The 16,718-nt window shown below is 37.8% G+C and overlaps 1 protein-coding gene across 1 annotated transcript in view; it reads left to right on the top strand.

The window, feature by feature from the left end:
• The window catches only part of STPG2 (sperm tail PG-rich repeat containing 2), a 550,510-nt gene that overhangs the window by 270,235 nt on the left and 263,557 nt on the right, over nt 1–16,718 (top strand). The window contains 1 exon segment of the mRNA XM_029234789.1: nt 12,287–12,402. Within this exon segment, the coding sequence (XP_029090622.1) occupies nt 12,287–12,402 (116 nt within the window).

The raw sequence follows: 16,718 nt of genomic DNA, 5'->3' as shown, positions 1-16,718 counted from the left end.
CATATGACCCAGCAATCCCACTACTGGGTCATATGGTAGTTCTATTTTTAGTTTTTTAAGGAAACTCCATACTGTTCTCCATAGTGGCTGTATCAATTTACATTCCCACCAACAGTGCAAGAGGGTTCCCTTTTCTCCAAACCCTCCCCAGCATTTATTGTTAGTAGATTTTTTGATGATGGCCATTCTGACTGGTATGAGGTGATACCTCATTGTAGTTTTGATTTGCATTTCTCTAACGATTAGTGATGTTGAGCATCCTTTCATGTGTTTGTTGACAATCTGTATATCTTCTTTGGAGAAATGTCTATTTAGATCTTCTGCCCATTTTTGGATTGGGTTGTTTGTTTTTTTGATATTGTGCTACATGAGCTGCTTGTGAATTTTGGAGATTAATCCTTTGTCATTTGCTTCATTTGCAAATATTTTCTCCCATTCTGAGGGTTGTCTTTTCGTCTTGTTTATGGTTTCCTTTGCTATGCAAAAGCTTTGAAGTTTCATTAGGTCCCATTTGTTTATTTGTTTCTATTTGCATTTCTCTAGGAGGTGAGTCAAAAAGGATCTTGCTGTGATTTATGTCATGGAGTGTTCTGCCTGTGTTTTTCCTTTAAGAGTTTTATAGTGTCTGGCCTTACATTTAGGTCTTAATCTATTTTGAGTTTATTTTTGTGTATGGTGTTAGGTAGTGTTCTAATTTCATTCTTTTACATGTAGCTGTCCAGTTTTCTCAGCACCACTTATTGAAGTGGCTGTCTTTTCTCCATTGTATATTCTTGGCTCCTTTATCAAAAATAAGGTGATCATATGCGTGTGGGTTTATCTCTGGGTTTTCTATCCTGTTCCATTGATCTCTATTTCTGGTTTCTGTGCCAGTACCATACTGTCTTGAGTACTGTAGCTTTGTAGTATAGTCTGAAGTCAGGGAGCCTGATTCCTCCTGCTCTGTTTTTGTTTCTCAAGATTGCTTTGGCTATTCAGGGTCTTTTGTGTTTCCATACAAATTGTAAAATTTTTTGTTCTAGTTCTGTGAAAAATGCCATTGGTAGTTTGACAGGGATTGCATTGAATCTGTAGATTGCTTTGGGTAGTATAGTCGTTTTCACAATGTTGATTCTTCCAATCCAAGAACATGCTATATCTCTCCATCTGTGTTTACCATCTTTAAGTTCTTTCATCAGTGTCTTATAGTTTTCTGCATACAGGTCTTTTTCTCCTTAGGTAGGTTTATTCCTAGGTATTTTATTCTCTTTGTTGCCATGGTAAATGGGAGTGTTTCCTTAATTTCTCTTACAGATTTTTCATCATTAGTATATAGGAATGCAAGAGGTTTCTGTGCCTTAATTTTGTGTCCTGCTACTTTAACAAATTCATTGATTAGATCTCGTAGTTTTCTGCTAGCATGTAAGGATTCTCTATGTATAGTATCATGTCATCTGCAAACAGTGACAGCTTTACTTCTTTTCCAATTTGGATTCTTTTTCTTCTCTGATTGCTGTCTAAAACTTTCAAAACAATGTTGAATAATAGTGGAGAGAATGGGCAACCTTATCTTGTTCCTGATCTTAGTGGAAATGCTTTCAGTTTTTCACCATTAAGAACGATGTTGCCTTGGGTTTGTCATATTCGGCCTTTATTATGTTGAGGTAAGTTCCCTCTATGCCTACTTTCTGCAGGGTTTTTATCATAAATGGGTGTTGAATTTTATCAAAAGTTTTTTCTGCATCTATTGAGATGATCATATGGTTTTTCTCCTTCATTTAGTTAATATGGTGTATCACATTGACTGATTTGTGTATATTGAAGAATCCTTGAAATTCCTGGGATAAACACCACTAGATCATTGTGTATGATCCTTTTAATGTGCTGTTGCATTCTTTTTGCTAGTATTTTGTTGAGGATTTTTGCATCCATTTTCCTCAGTGATATTGCCCTGTAGTTTTCTTTGTTTGTGACATCTTTGTCTGCTTTTGGTATCAGAGTGATGGTGGCCTAGTAGAATGAGTTCAGGAGTGTTCCTCCCTCTGCTGTATTTTGGAAGAGTTTGAGAAGGATGGGTGTTAGCTATTCTCTAAATGTTTGACAGAATTCGCCTGTGAAGCCATCTGGTGCTAGGCTTTTGTTTGGTGGAAAATTTTAAATCACAGTTTCAATTTCAGTGCTTGTGATTGGTCTGTTTATATTTTCCATTTTCTCCTGGTTCAGTCTTGGAAGCTTGTGCTTTTCTAAGAATTTGTACATTTCTTCCAGTTTGTCCATTTTTTTGGCATACAGTTGCTTGTAGTACTCTCTCATGATCCTTTGTATTTCTGCATTGTCAGTTTTTACTTCTCCTTTTTCATTTCTAATTCTGTTGGTTTGAGTCTTCTCCCATTTTTTCTTGATGAGTCTGGCTAATGGTTTATCAATTTTGTTTATCTTTTCAAGGAACCAGCTTTTAGTTTTATTTATCTTTTCTATCTTTTCCTTCATTTCTTCTTCATTTATTTATGATCTGGTCTTTATGATTTCTTTCCTTCTGCTAACTTGGGGTTTTTTTTGTTCCTCTTTCCCTAATTGCTTTAGGTGTAAGTTTAGGTTGTTTATTTGAGATATTTCTTCTTTCTTGAGGTATGATTGTATTGCTGTAAACTTCCCTCTTAGAACTGCTTTTGCTGCATCACATACTTTTTTTTTTTTGCGTTACGCGGGCCTCTCACTGTTGTGGCCTCTCCCATTGTGGAGCACAGGCTCTGGACGTGCAGGCTCAGCGGCCATGGCTCACGGGCCCAGCCGCTCCGTGGCATGTGGGCTCTTCCCGGAACAGGGCACGAACCTGTGTCCCCTGCATCGGCAGGCGGACTATCAACCACTGCGCCACCAGGGGAGCCCCATCATCACATACATTTTGGGTCATTGCGTTTTCATTGTCATTTTTTTCTAGGTATTTTTTGATTTCCTCTTTGATTTCTTCAGTGATCTCTGGGTTATTAAGTAGTGTATTGTTTAGCCTCCATGTCTTTCTATTTTTTACATGTTTTTTCCTGTAATTTATATGTAGTCTCATAGCGTTGTGATCAGAAAAGATACTTGATATGATTTCAATTTTCTTAAATTTACCAAGGCTTGATTTGTGACCCAAGATATGATGTATCCTGGAGAATCTTCCATGAGCACTTGAGAAGAAAGTGTATTCACTTGTTTTTGGATGGAATGTCCTATAAATATCAATTAAGTCCACCCTGTTTAATGTATCATTTAAAGCTTGTGTTTCCTTAATTATTTTCATTTTGGATGATCTGTACATTGGTGAGAGTGGGGTGTTAAAGTCCCTTACTATGATTGTGTTACTGTCGATTTCTCTTTTTATGGCTGTTAACATTTGCCTTATGTATTGAGGTGTTCCTATGTTTGGTGCATAAATATTTACAATTGTTATATCTTTTTCTTGGATTGATCTCTTGATCATTATGCAGTGTCCTTCTTTCTCTCTTGTAATCGTCTTTGTTTTAAAGTCTATTTTGTCTGATATGAGAATTGCTACTCCAGCTTTCTTTTTATTTCCATTTGCATGGTATATCTTTTTCCATCCCCTCACTTTCAGTCTGTATGTGTCTCTAGGTCTGAAATGGGTCTCTTGTAGACAGCATATATATGGGTCTTGTTTTTGTATCCATTCAGCCAGTCTATGTCTTTTGGTTGGAGCATTTAATTCATTTACATTTAAGGTAATTATCAATATGTATGTTCCTGTTACAAGTTTCTTAATTGTTTTGGTTTTGTTATTTTAGGTCTTTTCCTTCTCTTGTGTTTCCTGCCTAGAGAAGTTCCTTTAGCGTTTGCTGTAAAGCTGGTTTGGTGGTGCTGAAATGTCTTAGCTTTTGCTTGTCTGTAAAGGTTTTAATTTCTCTGTTGAATTTGAATGAGATCCTTACTGGGTAGAGTAATCTTGGTTGTAAGTTTTTCCGTTTTATCACTTTAAATGTGTCTGCCACTCCCTTCTGGCTTGCTGAGTTTCTGCTGAAAGATCAGCTGTTAACCTTATGGGGATTCCCTTGTATGTTGTTGTTTTTCCCTTGCTGCTTTTAATTTTTTTTCTTTGTATTTATTTTTTGATAGTTTGATTAATATGTGTCTTGGTGTGTTTCTCATTAGATTTATCCTGTATGGGACTCTCTGCACTTCCTGGACTTGATTGACTATTTCCTTTCCCACATTAGGGAAGTTTTCAATATAATCTCTTCAGGTATTTTCTCAGTCCCATTCCTTTTCTTGTCTTCTTCTGGGACCCGTATAATTCAAATGTTGGTGCATTTAATGTTATCCCCGAGGTCTCTGAGACTGTCCTTAATTCTTTTATTCTTTTTTCTGCTGTGTATTATTTATTTTCACTATTTTATATTCTTGGTTAGTTATCCGTTTTTCTACCTCAGTTATTCTGCTATTGATTCCTTCTAGAGAATTTTTAATTTCATTTATTGTGTTGTTCATCATTGTTTGCTCTTTAGTTCTTCTAGGTCCTTGTTAAACATTTCTTGTATTTTCTCCATTCTGTTTCCAAGATTTTGTATCATCTTTACTATCATTGCTCTGAATCCTTTTTCAGGTAGACTGCCTATTTTCTCTTCAGTTGTTTGGTCTGGTGGGTTTTTACCTTGCTCCTTCATCTACTGTGTGTTTGTCTGTCTTCTCATTTTGCTTAACTTACTGTGTTTGGGGTCTCCTTTTCACAGACTGCATGTTCGTAGTTCCCGTTGTTTTTGGTGTCTGCCCCCAGTGGCTACGGTTGGTTCAGTGGGTTGTTTAGGCTTCCTGGTGGAGGGGAGTGGTGCCTGTGTTCTGGTGGATCACACTGGATCTTGTCTTTCTAGTGGGCAGGACCACGTCTGGTGGTGTGTTTTGCCGTGTCTGTGATCTTATTATGATTTTAGTCAGCCTTTCTGCTAGTGGGTGGGTTGTGTTCCTGTCTTGCTAGTTGTTTGGCAGAGGCTCTCCAGCACTGTAGCTTGCTGGTCGTTGAGTGGAGCTGTGTGTTGGCGTTGAGATAGAGATCTCTGGGAGATTTTTGCTGTTTGGTAATATGTGGGACTGGGAGATCTCTGGTAGACCAGTGTCCTGAACTCGGCTCTCCCACCTTAAAGGAACAAGCCTGACACCTGGCTGGAGTACCAAAACCCTGTTATCCACATGGCTCAGAATAAAAGGGAGAAAAAAAGAAAGAAAGAAAGTAAAAAAATAAAATAAAGTTATGAAAATAAAAATAATTATTTAAAACGAAAAAAATTAAAAAGTAAGAAAAGCAATGAAAGAAATAAAGAAGATAGCAGCCAAACCAAAAAACAAATCCACCAATGATAATAAATGCTAAAAACTATATTAATAAAAAAGAACAAAAAAAAAAAAACAGACAGAACCGTAGGACAAATGGTAAAAGCAAAGTTCTAAAGACAAAATCACAAACAGAAAGATACACATGCACACTCACCAAAAGGGAAAATGGAAAAATATAATCATTGCTCCCAAAGTCCACCCTCTCAATTTGGGATGATTTGTTGTCTATTCAGGTCTTCCAGAGATGTACGGTACATCAGGTTGATTGTGGAGATTTAATCTGCCACTCCTGAGGCTTCTGGGAGAGATTTCCCTTTCTTTTCTTTGTTTGCACAGCTCCTGGGGTTCAGCTTTGGATTGGCCCCACCTCTGCGTGTAGGTCACCTGAGAGCGTCTGTTTCTGCCCAAACAGGACAGGGTTAAAGTAGCAGTTGATCAGGGGGCTCTGGCTCACTCAGGCTGGGGGGAGGGAGGGGTACGGAATGCAGGGCGAGCCTACAGCGGCAGAGGCCAGCGTGACGTTGCACCAGCCAGGGGCGCGCCGTGTGTTCTCCCGGGGAAGTTTCCCTGGATCATGGGTCCCTGCCAGTGGCGGGCTGCACAGGCTCCTGGGAGCGGAGGTGTGGATAGTGAGCTCTGCTTGCACACAGGCTTCTTGGTGGCTGCAGCAGCAGCCTTAGCGTTTCACACCCATGTCTGGGGTCCGTGCTGATAGCTGTGGTTTGTGCCCATCTCTGGAGCTCGTTTAGGTGGTGCTTTGAATCTCCTCTCTTTGTGCACCCCGAAACAATGGTCTCTTGACTCTTAGGCAGGTCCAGACTTTTTCCCGGACTTTCTCCCGGCTAGCTGTGGCGCACTAGCCCCCTTCAGCCTGTGTTCACGCAGCCAACCCCAGTCCTCTCCCTGAGATCCGATCTCCAAAGTCCGAGCCTCAGCTCCCAGCCCCCGCCTGCCCCGGCGGGTGACCAGACAAGCTTCTCGGGCTGGTGAGTGCTGGTCGGCCCTGATCCTCCATGTGGGAATCTCCCCTTTGCCCTCTGCACCCCTGTTGCTGCGCTCTCCTCTGCGGCTCCGAAGCTTTCCCCCTTCGCCACCCGCAGTCTCCGCCCGCGAAGGGGCTTCCTAGTGTGTAGAAACCTTTCCATCCTCACAGCTCCCTCCCAGAGGTGCAGGCCCTATCCCTATTCTTTTGTCTCTGTTTTCTTACTTTTCCCCTACCCAGTTATGTGGGGAGTTCCTTGCCTTTTGAGGTGTCTGATGTCTTATGCCAGCATTCAGTAGGTGTTCTGTAGGAGTTGCTCCACATATAGATATATTTCTGATATATTTGTGGGGAAGAAATTGATCTCTGCATCTTACTCTTCCGCCATCTTGAAGGTCTCCTCCCTATTAATATCTTTATATCTACTCTTGTATTTCACTGTTTATGTTCATTGTCAATATTCTATGCTCCAAGTTTTTATTTCCTCTCCCACAGTGTCTTTTAAATGCCCTCTAATTTAGTTTCATTCATCACCACTCTGCTAAAGTTACATCCTATATACTCTACAGTGACCTCCCTATAAGTCTCCTCTTGAAATATTTGGTATAGTAGACCTCTAACACTGTTCATATGCGAGGCATGGCATGTGATAGACACTCAAGATAAGTATTGGTTAACATGCAAATGGAGAAAGAAATAACCTCTCCCTATTTGCTGTCTATAATGTTGTAGTAGCTAGATTTATTAACTAGACTGTTTCCTTCTTTGATTCTTCTCCTCCCTCTCTGTGCAGTCCCCCAAGTTCCAGTCCTTAGTTATTTAGTTTTTCTCTCTCTGTGATCTTTCACTTAGAGAAACCTCAACTATTGTCTCTGCGTGAATAACTCCATTCTTTTTCTCCAGGCAAGCTTCCTCATGAGCTTCAGTTATATATCTACGATTGTCCTCTAGACACTTCTATTTGGATAACCTGCATCTTTTCAAACATAATTGGTTCAAAATCAAGCACAAGATATTCCTCTCCTCCTTCTTTCTATGTTTCTTTATTTCCATCATAGTATTACTTTTTTCATAGCCACTTTTCATTTTTATCTTCTTCTAATCACTCACTGTACATACTAAATGTTTATTACATTTCTTAGAAAATATTCTGAGTTGTTCTTCCTTTCCATTATCAATGTTAGTGAACTCCTTGTTAGTGACCCTGAAACAGCCCATCTTCCAGCCATTCCATCCTATGAACTACTGCCACAGTTTATTTCTTAAACTATCTCTTTCTTCATGAATCTCCTTTAGTCAAAAACCTTTAAGAGCTAGACTATGGAAGTGGTTTTCAAAAGCCTTTTTTTAAAAAAATTACTAAACAACTTCAGTTAAATAAAATCTTGTATGGGACCCAAACAAATAAAATAGTAAATCTGTAGTTGTTTTGGCTGAAAATATTTAAAGCCTCTTGTATTTGGGCTTTACCTACACATTGTCCCCTGGGCAGTTCTTTAGAATTTCTGGTACATTTTAGAATACAATTTGAAACCTATGGCCTCTAGTACAAAATCTTTATTTAGGATTTAGGCCCTGTTCCATTTAACCAATCTGTTTGCTACATAAAACTTTTTCCATGTAAATTTGTGCCTTGACTTCTGTCATGTTTAGTGCCCAGAATGCTGTTAAACCACCTTTCTGCTTCTTTAAATCTTATTCATATCCCCAATGCAGTTCAGTCATCACCTCTTCACTGAACATGTGAATGAATATGTAGGAATAAAAGAGTTGGGTATCTTTTTTCACTATGTAGATATATTTTGAGGGGGTACTGTTTTCTTCTTTTGGAAATTACTTCTGATTTGAATTTAATTATTACGTACACAGAGGTCTGTGCAGGCGTATCTTGGAGATATTTCAGGTTTGATTCCAGACCACCACAATAAAGTACATGTCCCAATAACAGGAGTCACAGAAATTTTTTGGTTTCCCAGTGCATATAAAAGTTATGTTTACACTGTACTGTAGTCTATTAAATGTGCAATAACGTTACGTCTAAAAAATGCACATACCTCAATTTAAAAATACTTTATTGCTAAAAGATGCTAAACATCTTTTGAGCCTTCAGCAAGTCATACTCTTTTTGTTGGTAGTTGGTATATTGTCTTACCTTGATGTTGCCTGCTGACTGATCAGGGTGGTGGTTGCTGAAGAGCTAGGTGGCCGTGGCAATTTCTTCAAATAAGACAACAATGAAATTTGTTGCATCAATTGACTCTTCCTTTCCTGAATGGTTTTTCTATAGCATGCATGGTGTTTGGTAGCATTTTACCCACCATAGAACTTCTTTCAAAATTGGAGTCATTCCTCTCAAACCCTTCTGCTGCTTTGTCAACTAGCTTTATGTAATATTCTAAATCCTTTCTTATCAAAATTTCAGCAGTCTTCATAACATCTTCACCAGGAGTAGATTCCATCTCAAGAAACCACTTTCTTTGCTCAACCATAAGAAGCAACTCCTCATCCATTAAAGGTTTACCATGAGACTGCAACAATTCAGTCATCTTCAGACTCCATTTCTAATTTTAGTCCTCTTACTATTTCAACATCTGTGGTTTCTTCCTTCACTGAGTCTTGAATCCCTCATTCAACTTCTTCCAAACTCCTGTTAAGGTTGATATTTTCACCTCTTCCCATGAATTAAAAATTCATTAATGACCTCTAGAATGATGAACACTTTCCAGAAGGCTTTTAATTGAGCTTGCCCACATCTGTCAGAGGAATCACTCTCTATGGCAGCTAGATCCTTCTGAAGTATATATTTATATTTTGACTGCACCATGTGTCTTGCAGGATCTCAGTGCCGTAACCAGGAGACCAGGGGTCAAACTTGGGCCCCTCTGCAGTGGAAGCATAGAGTCCTAACCACTGGACTGCCAGAAAGCTCCCAAAATAATAAGACTTGAAAGTCAAACTGACTCCTTGATCCGTGGGCTGCAGAATGGATGTCGTGTTAGCAGCCATAAAAACATCATTAATCTCATGGCACATCACCATCAGAGCTCTTGGGTGACTAGGTACATTGTCAATGTAAAGTAACATTTTGAAAGGAATCTTTTTTTCTGAACAGTAGGTCTCAGCAGTGGGCTTAAAATATTCAGCAAACCATGTTGTTAACAGATGGGCCATCATCCAGGCTTTGTTATTCCATTTATAGAGCACAGGCAGAATAGATATAGCATAATTCTTAAAGGCCCTAGGATTTTTGGAATGGTAAATGAGTATTGGGTTCATTGGGTAATTAGCCCCTACAAAGAGAGTCAGCCTGTCCTTGAAGCTTTGAAGCCAGGCATTGACTTCTCCTTGCTAGCTATTGAGTTGGCCAAAAAGTGCCTTCAGTTTTTAAGTGAAAATAAAAGATGCATTTTTCATTTTCACCAAGAACTTTATTGACCAACATATCTGCCCTTTTGTTCCACTACCTTCTGCCATTTTTCAGGCAACTTCATAATTCCATCTTCCCAAAACTTTTTATCTTTTTGAGCAAAAAACTGTTCCAGGTGCCTTTTACAGTCTTCCAGGGGATTGAAATTTTTCCATTAAGAGAAGTTTGTAAAGACCAAAATAAGTGGAAATCCAAAGGTGAAATATCTGGTGAATACGGCGGATGAATCAGAACTTCCCAGCCAAGATGTAACAGTTTTTGCCTGGTCATCAAAGAAACATGTGGTCTTGTGTTATCCTGATGGAAGATTATGCATTTTCTGTTGACTAATTCTGGACGCTTTTTGTTGAGTGCTGCTTTTCGTTGGTCTAACTGGGAGCAGTACTTGTTGGAATTAATCGTTTGATTTTCTGGAAGGCACTCATAATAGAGGACTCCCTTCCAATCCCACCATATACACAATATCACCTTCTTTGGATGAAGCCCGGCCTTTGGCGTGGTTGGTGGTGTTCATTTCACCTGCCCCACGATCTCTTCCGTTCCACATTAATGTACAGCATCCACTTTTCATCGCCCATCACAATTTGTTTTAAGAATGGAAAATTTTCATTACGTTTAAGTAGAGAATCGCATGTGGAAATATGGTCAAGAAGGTTTTTTTCACTTAACTTATGTGGAAACCAATCATGAGTGATTAATATAACCAAGCTGGTGCAAATGGTTTTCAACGCTTGATTTGGATATTTTGAGTATGTCAGCTGTCTTCCACGTGGTATAACATTGATTGTCCTCAATTAATGTCTCAATTTCATTGCTATCAGCTTCAACTGGTCTACCCGACTGGAGCATCATCCAGCGAGAAATCTCCAGCACGAAGCTTCACAAACCACTTTTGACAAGTTCAGTCAGTCACAGCACCTTTTTCATACACTGCACAAATCATTTTTTTGCGTTTCAGTTGCATTTTTACCTTTCTTGAAATCATAAAGTGTAATATGCCAAAAATGTTGCTTTTTTCCTTCCATCTTCAATATTAAAATGGCTACAGAAGAATTCACCAATTTTGATGTCTTTTTTAAATGCACGCTGATATGACAGCTGTCACATACAATCTAACAAGATTGTTTTGAATGAAGTTAAAGACAACTAAGTGCTACTAGAGCCATCTTACGGAAAAAAACCGAACGAAACTTTTGGCCAACATGAAAGTCCTCGATGGTATCTTCTTCCAAAAGAGGGCTGTTTTGTCTACAGTGAAAATCTGTTGTTTAGTGTAGCCGCCTTCATTAATTATCATAGCTAGATCTTCTGGATAACTTGCTACAGCTTCTGTATCAGCACTTGCTGCAGCTTCTGTGGCAGCACTTGCTGTCACCTTGCACTTTTATGTGTGGAGATGGCGTCTTTACTTAAACCAACATCTGCTAGCTTCAAACTTTTCATCTGTAGCTTCCTCACCTCTCTCAGCCTTCACAAAACTGAAGAGAGTTGGGGCCTTGCTCTGTATTAGCCTTTGGCTTAAGGGAATGTTGTGCCTGGTTTGATCTCTACCCAGACCACTAAAACTTTCTCCATATCAGAATTAAAGCTGTTTTGCTTTCTTATTATTCATGTGTTCACTGGAAGAGCACTTTTAGTTTCCTTCAAGAACTTTTCCTTTGCATTTACAACTTGGCTGACTAATATTTAGTGCAAGAAACCTAGCTTTTGACCTATCTCAGGTTTTTTTTGTTTTGTTTTTGTTTTTGTGATTTTGCGGTACGCGGGCCCCGCTCTGTTGTGGCCTCTCCCGTTGCGGAGCACAGGCTCAGCGGCCATGGCTCACGGGCCCAGCCGCTCCGCGGCATGTGGGATCCTCCCAGACCGGGGCACAAACCCATGTCCCCTGCGTCAGCAGGCAGACTCTCAACCACTGCGCCACCAGGGAAGCCCCTATCTCAGGTTTTGACATGCCTTCCTCACTAAGTTTAATCATTTCTAGCATTTGATTTCTAGTGCCCCATGGTAGGGGTACTACTTGGCCTTATTTCAATATTGTTGTGTCTCAGGGAATAGAGAGACCCAAGGACAGAGAGAGAGATGGGGAAGAAATCAGAACACACACAACACTTATGAATTAAGTTTGCTATCTTATATGGGCACGGTTTGTGCTACCCCAAAACAATTACAATAGTAATATCAAAGATCACTGATTATATATTACCATAACAGATATAATTTTAATAATGAAAAAGTTTGAAATATTGTGAGAAGTACGTGAACAAATGCTATTAGAAAAATGGTGCTGATAGGCTTGCTAGAAGCAGGGTTGCTACAAACCTTGAATTTGTAAAAAACACAGTATCTGAAAAGTGCAATAAAGTAAAGTGCAATAAAATGAGGTATGCTTGTGTTTTATGCTTATCATATTTCAAATCCCTGAACTGAATGACTTTAAGCATTCAAAAGGATGGGTTTAAGAGTGATGCTAAATATAAATGTTAAGATAACAAATCTAAGAATAATATACATGTGACCAAAATCAATAATTTAAAACATGCTTTATTATTTTTACGTTTGTTTTCTCTTAGGGCCTGCAACATACAATCCTATTTTAAAGAAATCTTGCTCCATACCCTTATTTGTTAAAGCATCAAAGCGTTTTAAAGATTCCAAAGAGATTACTCCTGGTCCAGCGACATATGAGGTTTGTCAATGATATTTCTCTTTTAATAATAACCCAAGAATGGAAAAATTTCCAGAAAGTACTGGAAATGTCTTCATTAAAGTCCTCTCCATATGTTCTGTTCTTATTACTAACCAAAATCTTTTGGCTAAGAAAGGCTTTTTTAAAGATAAATTCTGACATTTCTGAAAGAATTATTTGAGAATTTAAGAATTATTTAACAATTTATCTATAAATAGCCTCTACAGCACAAATATATATAATTTTTATATCCCTACAACTCTAAATATTTACTTGTTTACATACACAAATTGAAATAGAAATTTCCAGATGTTTATTGAAATCAAGAATTTATTAGAGAGCTCAGAAGAAGAAAGCCCTGTGGATCCAATAAAACCAGGTATTGATCTTTTATTTTCTTTTAATAAATGCAGGTGGTTTAGATTCATAATAAATAAATGTCTCATTATGCTGTGGGTCTTCTGATTGTAAGGAGGAGGTTTAAATAAACTGCAGGGTTTTAGAAATTGTGTTCACTCTAGGCTTTTATTCCCCATTTGGTGTGAAAAGGTTTTCCTATTGGCTGATAGCAATTAAGAGTGCAAACCATAATGAATGTTCTTATTTGGGTTAGTTAATGACAAATTTATTTTTATTGAATGTATGTTTTTCTACTTTGTCAAAATGTCATAATCCAAAGAATTTTTCGGCATTCTTTCAAAAGCACATTTATAATATAATATCAGAAAAGGGAGAAAAAAGAATAATGAAAGACTTGTTATTTTACTTGTTGGCTGTTGATTCCCCCAAAATATCACTGTTACTTTCTACTGATAAGCAAGTCTAATTTTATAAGACTTACTTCACAAAGGGAAAATCTGCTAGACAGAGTCTTAGTAGTAGTTCAGAAGGTGAAAGTCAAGGGAGGATACATTATATATATACAGTGTTTTAGGGCCTTGGCTCTGTAATGTAAGGCAAGTCTTGCAAATTGGGAACTGATAGAGATTTGGCAAAGTTTATGACATATTTACTCTTGATTGTTGGGTACAATGAGGAAAGGTCTTTAAGCAAGTATTGATCAGTAAACTATTAGTCTTAATAAGTTAGATATTATAGATGTTCATTTGATCGTATTAAATCATAGAAAATCTTTAACTGATTGCTTCCCCACTCCTTTTGAAAACTGGTTTTAATGGTGTCCACAAATGATAAATGCCAGTAAATCTGATGTTATACTTTTTCATTTTGTGCTACATTTGTCATAGAAGATGTACCCACTAGTATTCTTAGTATTTAAAGATGCTATTGCTTTTTCTTTCACTAAGATTTTATGATTTATATTTATACTTCCTCAGTCATTTATTGTGGAATATTATTTTCCGTGTCAGAAAAAAACATTTATGGATTTAATAATGAGGTTTAGTTAAGGTAATGCCTAAAATGTCAAACTAATATATCCATATATTATATAGTAGATACAATACTGCAGTAGAAGGTTAATTTTCTGTTGAGGACTGTCTGTAAATTTTTGTCTTTCCAACACCACTTGTTTCTGTTAATTTTTTGAACAAATAATTTTTTTGAACAAATAATTTTCTTTCATAATTTTTCTTCTTGAAAGGAAAAGTTTCTTTTTTTAACATCTTTATTGGAGGATAATTGCTTTACAGTGCTGTGTTTGTTTCTGCTTTATAACAAAGTGAATCAGCTATACATATACATATATCCCCATATCTCCTCCATCTTCTGTCACCCTACCACCCTTCCTATCCCACGCCTCTGGGTGGACACAAAGCACCAAGCTGATCTCCCTGTGCTATGCGCCTGCTTCCCACTAGCTATCTGTTTTACATTTGGTAGTATATATAAGTCCATAACACTGTCACTTCATCCCAGCTTACCCTTGCCCCTCCCTGTGTCCTCAAGTCCATTCTCTACATCTGTGTCTTTATTCCTGTCCTGCCCCTAGGTTCTTAAGAACCATTGTTGTTTTTTTTTTTAGATTCCATATATATGTGTTAGCATACGGTATTTATTTTTCTCTTTCTGACTTACTTCACTCTGTGTGACAGTCTCCAGATCCATCCACCTCACTACAAATAATTCAATTCCATTTCTTTTTATGGCTGAGTAATACTCCATTGTATATATGTGCCACGTCTTCTTTATCCATTCATCTATCAGTGGACACTTAGGTTGCTTCCATGTCCTGGCTATTGTACATACAGCTGCAGTGAAGAGTGTGGTACATGACTCTTTTAAATTACGGTTTTCTCAGGATATATGCCCAGTAGTGGGATTCCTAGGTCGTATGGTAGTTCTATTTTTAGTTTTTTAAGGAACCTCCATACTGTTCTCCATAGTGGCTGTATCAATTTACATTCCCACTGAAAGTGCAGGAGGGTTCAATTTTCTCTACACCCTCTCCAGCATTTATTGTTTGTAGATTTTTTGATGATGCCATTCTGACTGGTGTGAGATGATACCTCATTACAGTTTTGATTTGTATTTCTCTAATGATTAGTGATGTTGAGCATCCTTTCATGTGTTTGTTGGCAATCTGTATATCGTCTTTAGAGAAATGTCTATTTAGGTCTCCTGCCCATTTTTGGATTGGGCTGTTTGTTTTTTTGATATTGAGCTGCATGAGCTGCTTGTATATTTTAGAGATTAATCCTTTGTCAGTTGATTCATTTGCAAATATTTTCTCCCATTCTGAGGGTTGTCTTTTCGTCTTGTTTATGGGTTCCTTTGCTGTGCACAAGTGTTTAAGTTTCATTAGGTCCAATTTATTTATTTTTGTTTTTATTTTCGTTTCTCTAGTGGGTGGGTCAAAAAGGGTTTTGCTGTGATTTATGTTATAGAGTGTTCAGACTATGTTTTCCGCTAAGAGTTTTACAGTGCCTGGCCTTACATTTAGGTCTGTAATCCATTTGGAGTTTATTTTTGTTTATGGTTTTAGGAAGTGTTCTAATTTCATTCTTTTACATGTAGCTGTCCAGTATTCCCAGCACCACTTACTGAAGAGGCTATCTTTTCTCCACTGTATATTCTTGCCTCCTTTGTCAAAGATAAGGTGACCATATGTGTGTGGATTTATCTCTGGGCTTTCTATCCTGTTCCATTTTTCTATATTTGTTTTTCTGCCAGTACCATACAGTCTTGATTACTGTAGCTTTGTGGTATAGTCTGAAGTCAGAGAGCCTGATTCCTCCAGCTCTGTTTTTCTTTCTCAAGATTGCTTTGGCTATTCGAGGTCTTCTGTGTTTCCATACAGATTGTGAAAATTTTTGTTCCACTTTTGTAAAAAATGCCATTGGTAGTTTGATAGGGATTGCATTGAATCTGTAGATTGCTTTGGATTGTATAGTCATTTTCACAATGTTGATTCTTCCAATCCAAGAATACAGTATATCTCTCCATCTGTTTGTATCATCTTTAATTTCTTTCATTGGTATCTTATATTTTTCGGCATACAGGTCTTTTGTCTACTTAAGTAGTTTTATTCCTAGGTATTTTATTCTTTTTGTTGCAGTGGTAAATGAAAGTGTTTCCTTAATTTCTCTTTCAGATTTTTCATCATTAGTGTATAAGAATGCAAGAGACTTCTGTGTATTAATTTTGTATCCTGCTACTTCACCAGATTCATTGTTTAGCTCTAGTAGTTTTCTGGTAGCATCTTTAGGATTCTCTGTGTATAGTGTCATGTCATCTGCAAACAGTGACAGTTTTACTTTTCTTTTTTGATCTGGATTCCCTTTCTTTCTTTTTCTTCTCTGATTGCTGTGGCTAAACCCACCAAAATTATGTGGAATAATAGTGGTGAGAGTGGGCCACCTTGTCTTTTTCCTGATCTTAGTGGAAATGGTTTCACTTTTTCACCATTGAGAACGATGTTGGCTGTGGGTTTGTCATATGTGGCCTTTATTATGTTGAGATAAGTTCCCTCCATGGCTACTTTCTGTAGAATTTTTATCATAAATGGGTGTTGAATTTTGTTGAAAGCTTTTTCTGCAACTACTGAGATGATCATATCGTTTTTATCCTTCAGTTTGTTTTATGGTGCATCACTTTGATTGATTTGCGTATATTGAAAAATCCTTGCATTCCTGAGATAAACCCCACTTGATCATGGTGTATGATCCTTTTAATGTGCTGTTGGATTCTGTTTGCTAGTATTTTGTTGAGGATTTTTGCATCCATTTTCATCAGTGATATTGGTCTGTAGTTTCTTTTTGTAACATCTTTGTCTGGTTTTGGTATCAGGGTGATTTTGGCCTTATAGAGTGAGTTTGGGAGTGTTCCTCCCTCTACTATATTTTGGAAGAGTTTGA

This window comes from Monodon monoceros, unplaced genomic scaffold (assembly GCF_005190385.1).
Source record: "Monodon monoceros isolate NGI ecotype Baffin Bay Population unplaced genomic scaffold, NGI_Narwhal_1 Super_Scaffold_20, whole genome shotgun sequence".
Taxonomy (NCBI): Eukaryota; Metazoa; Chordata; class Mammalia; order Artiodactyla; family Monodontidae; genus Monodon; species Monodon monoceros.
Note: the sequence above shows the minus strand (reverse complement) of the source record. Positions and strands in the feature narration are given on the sequence as shown.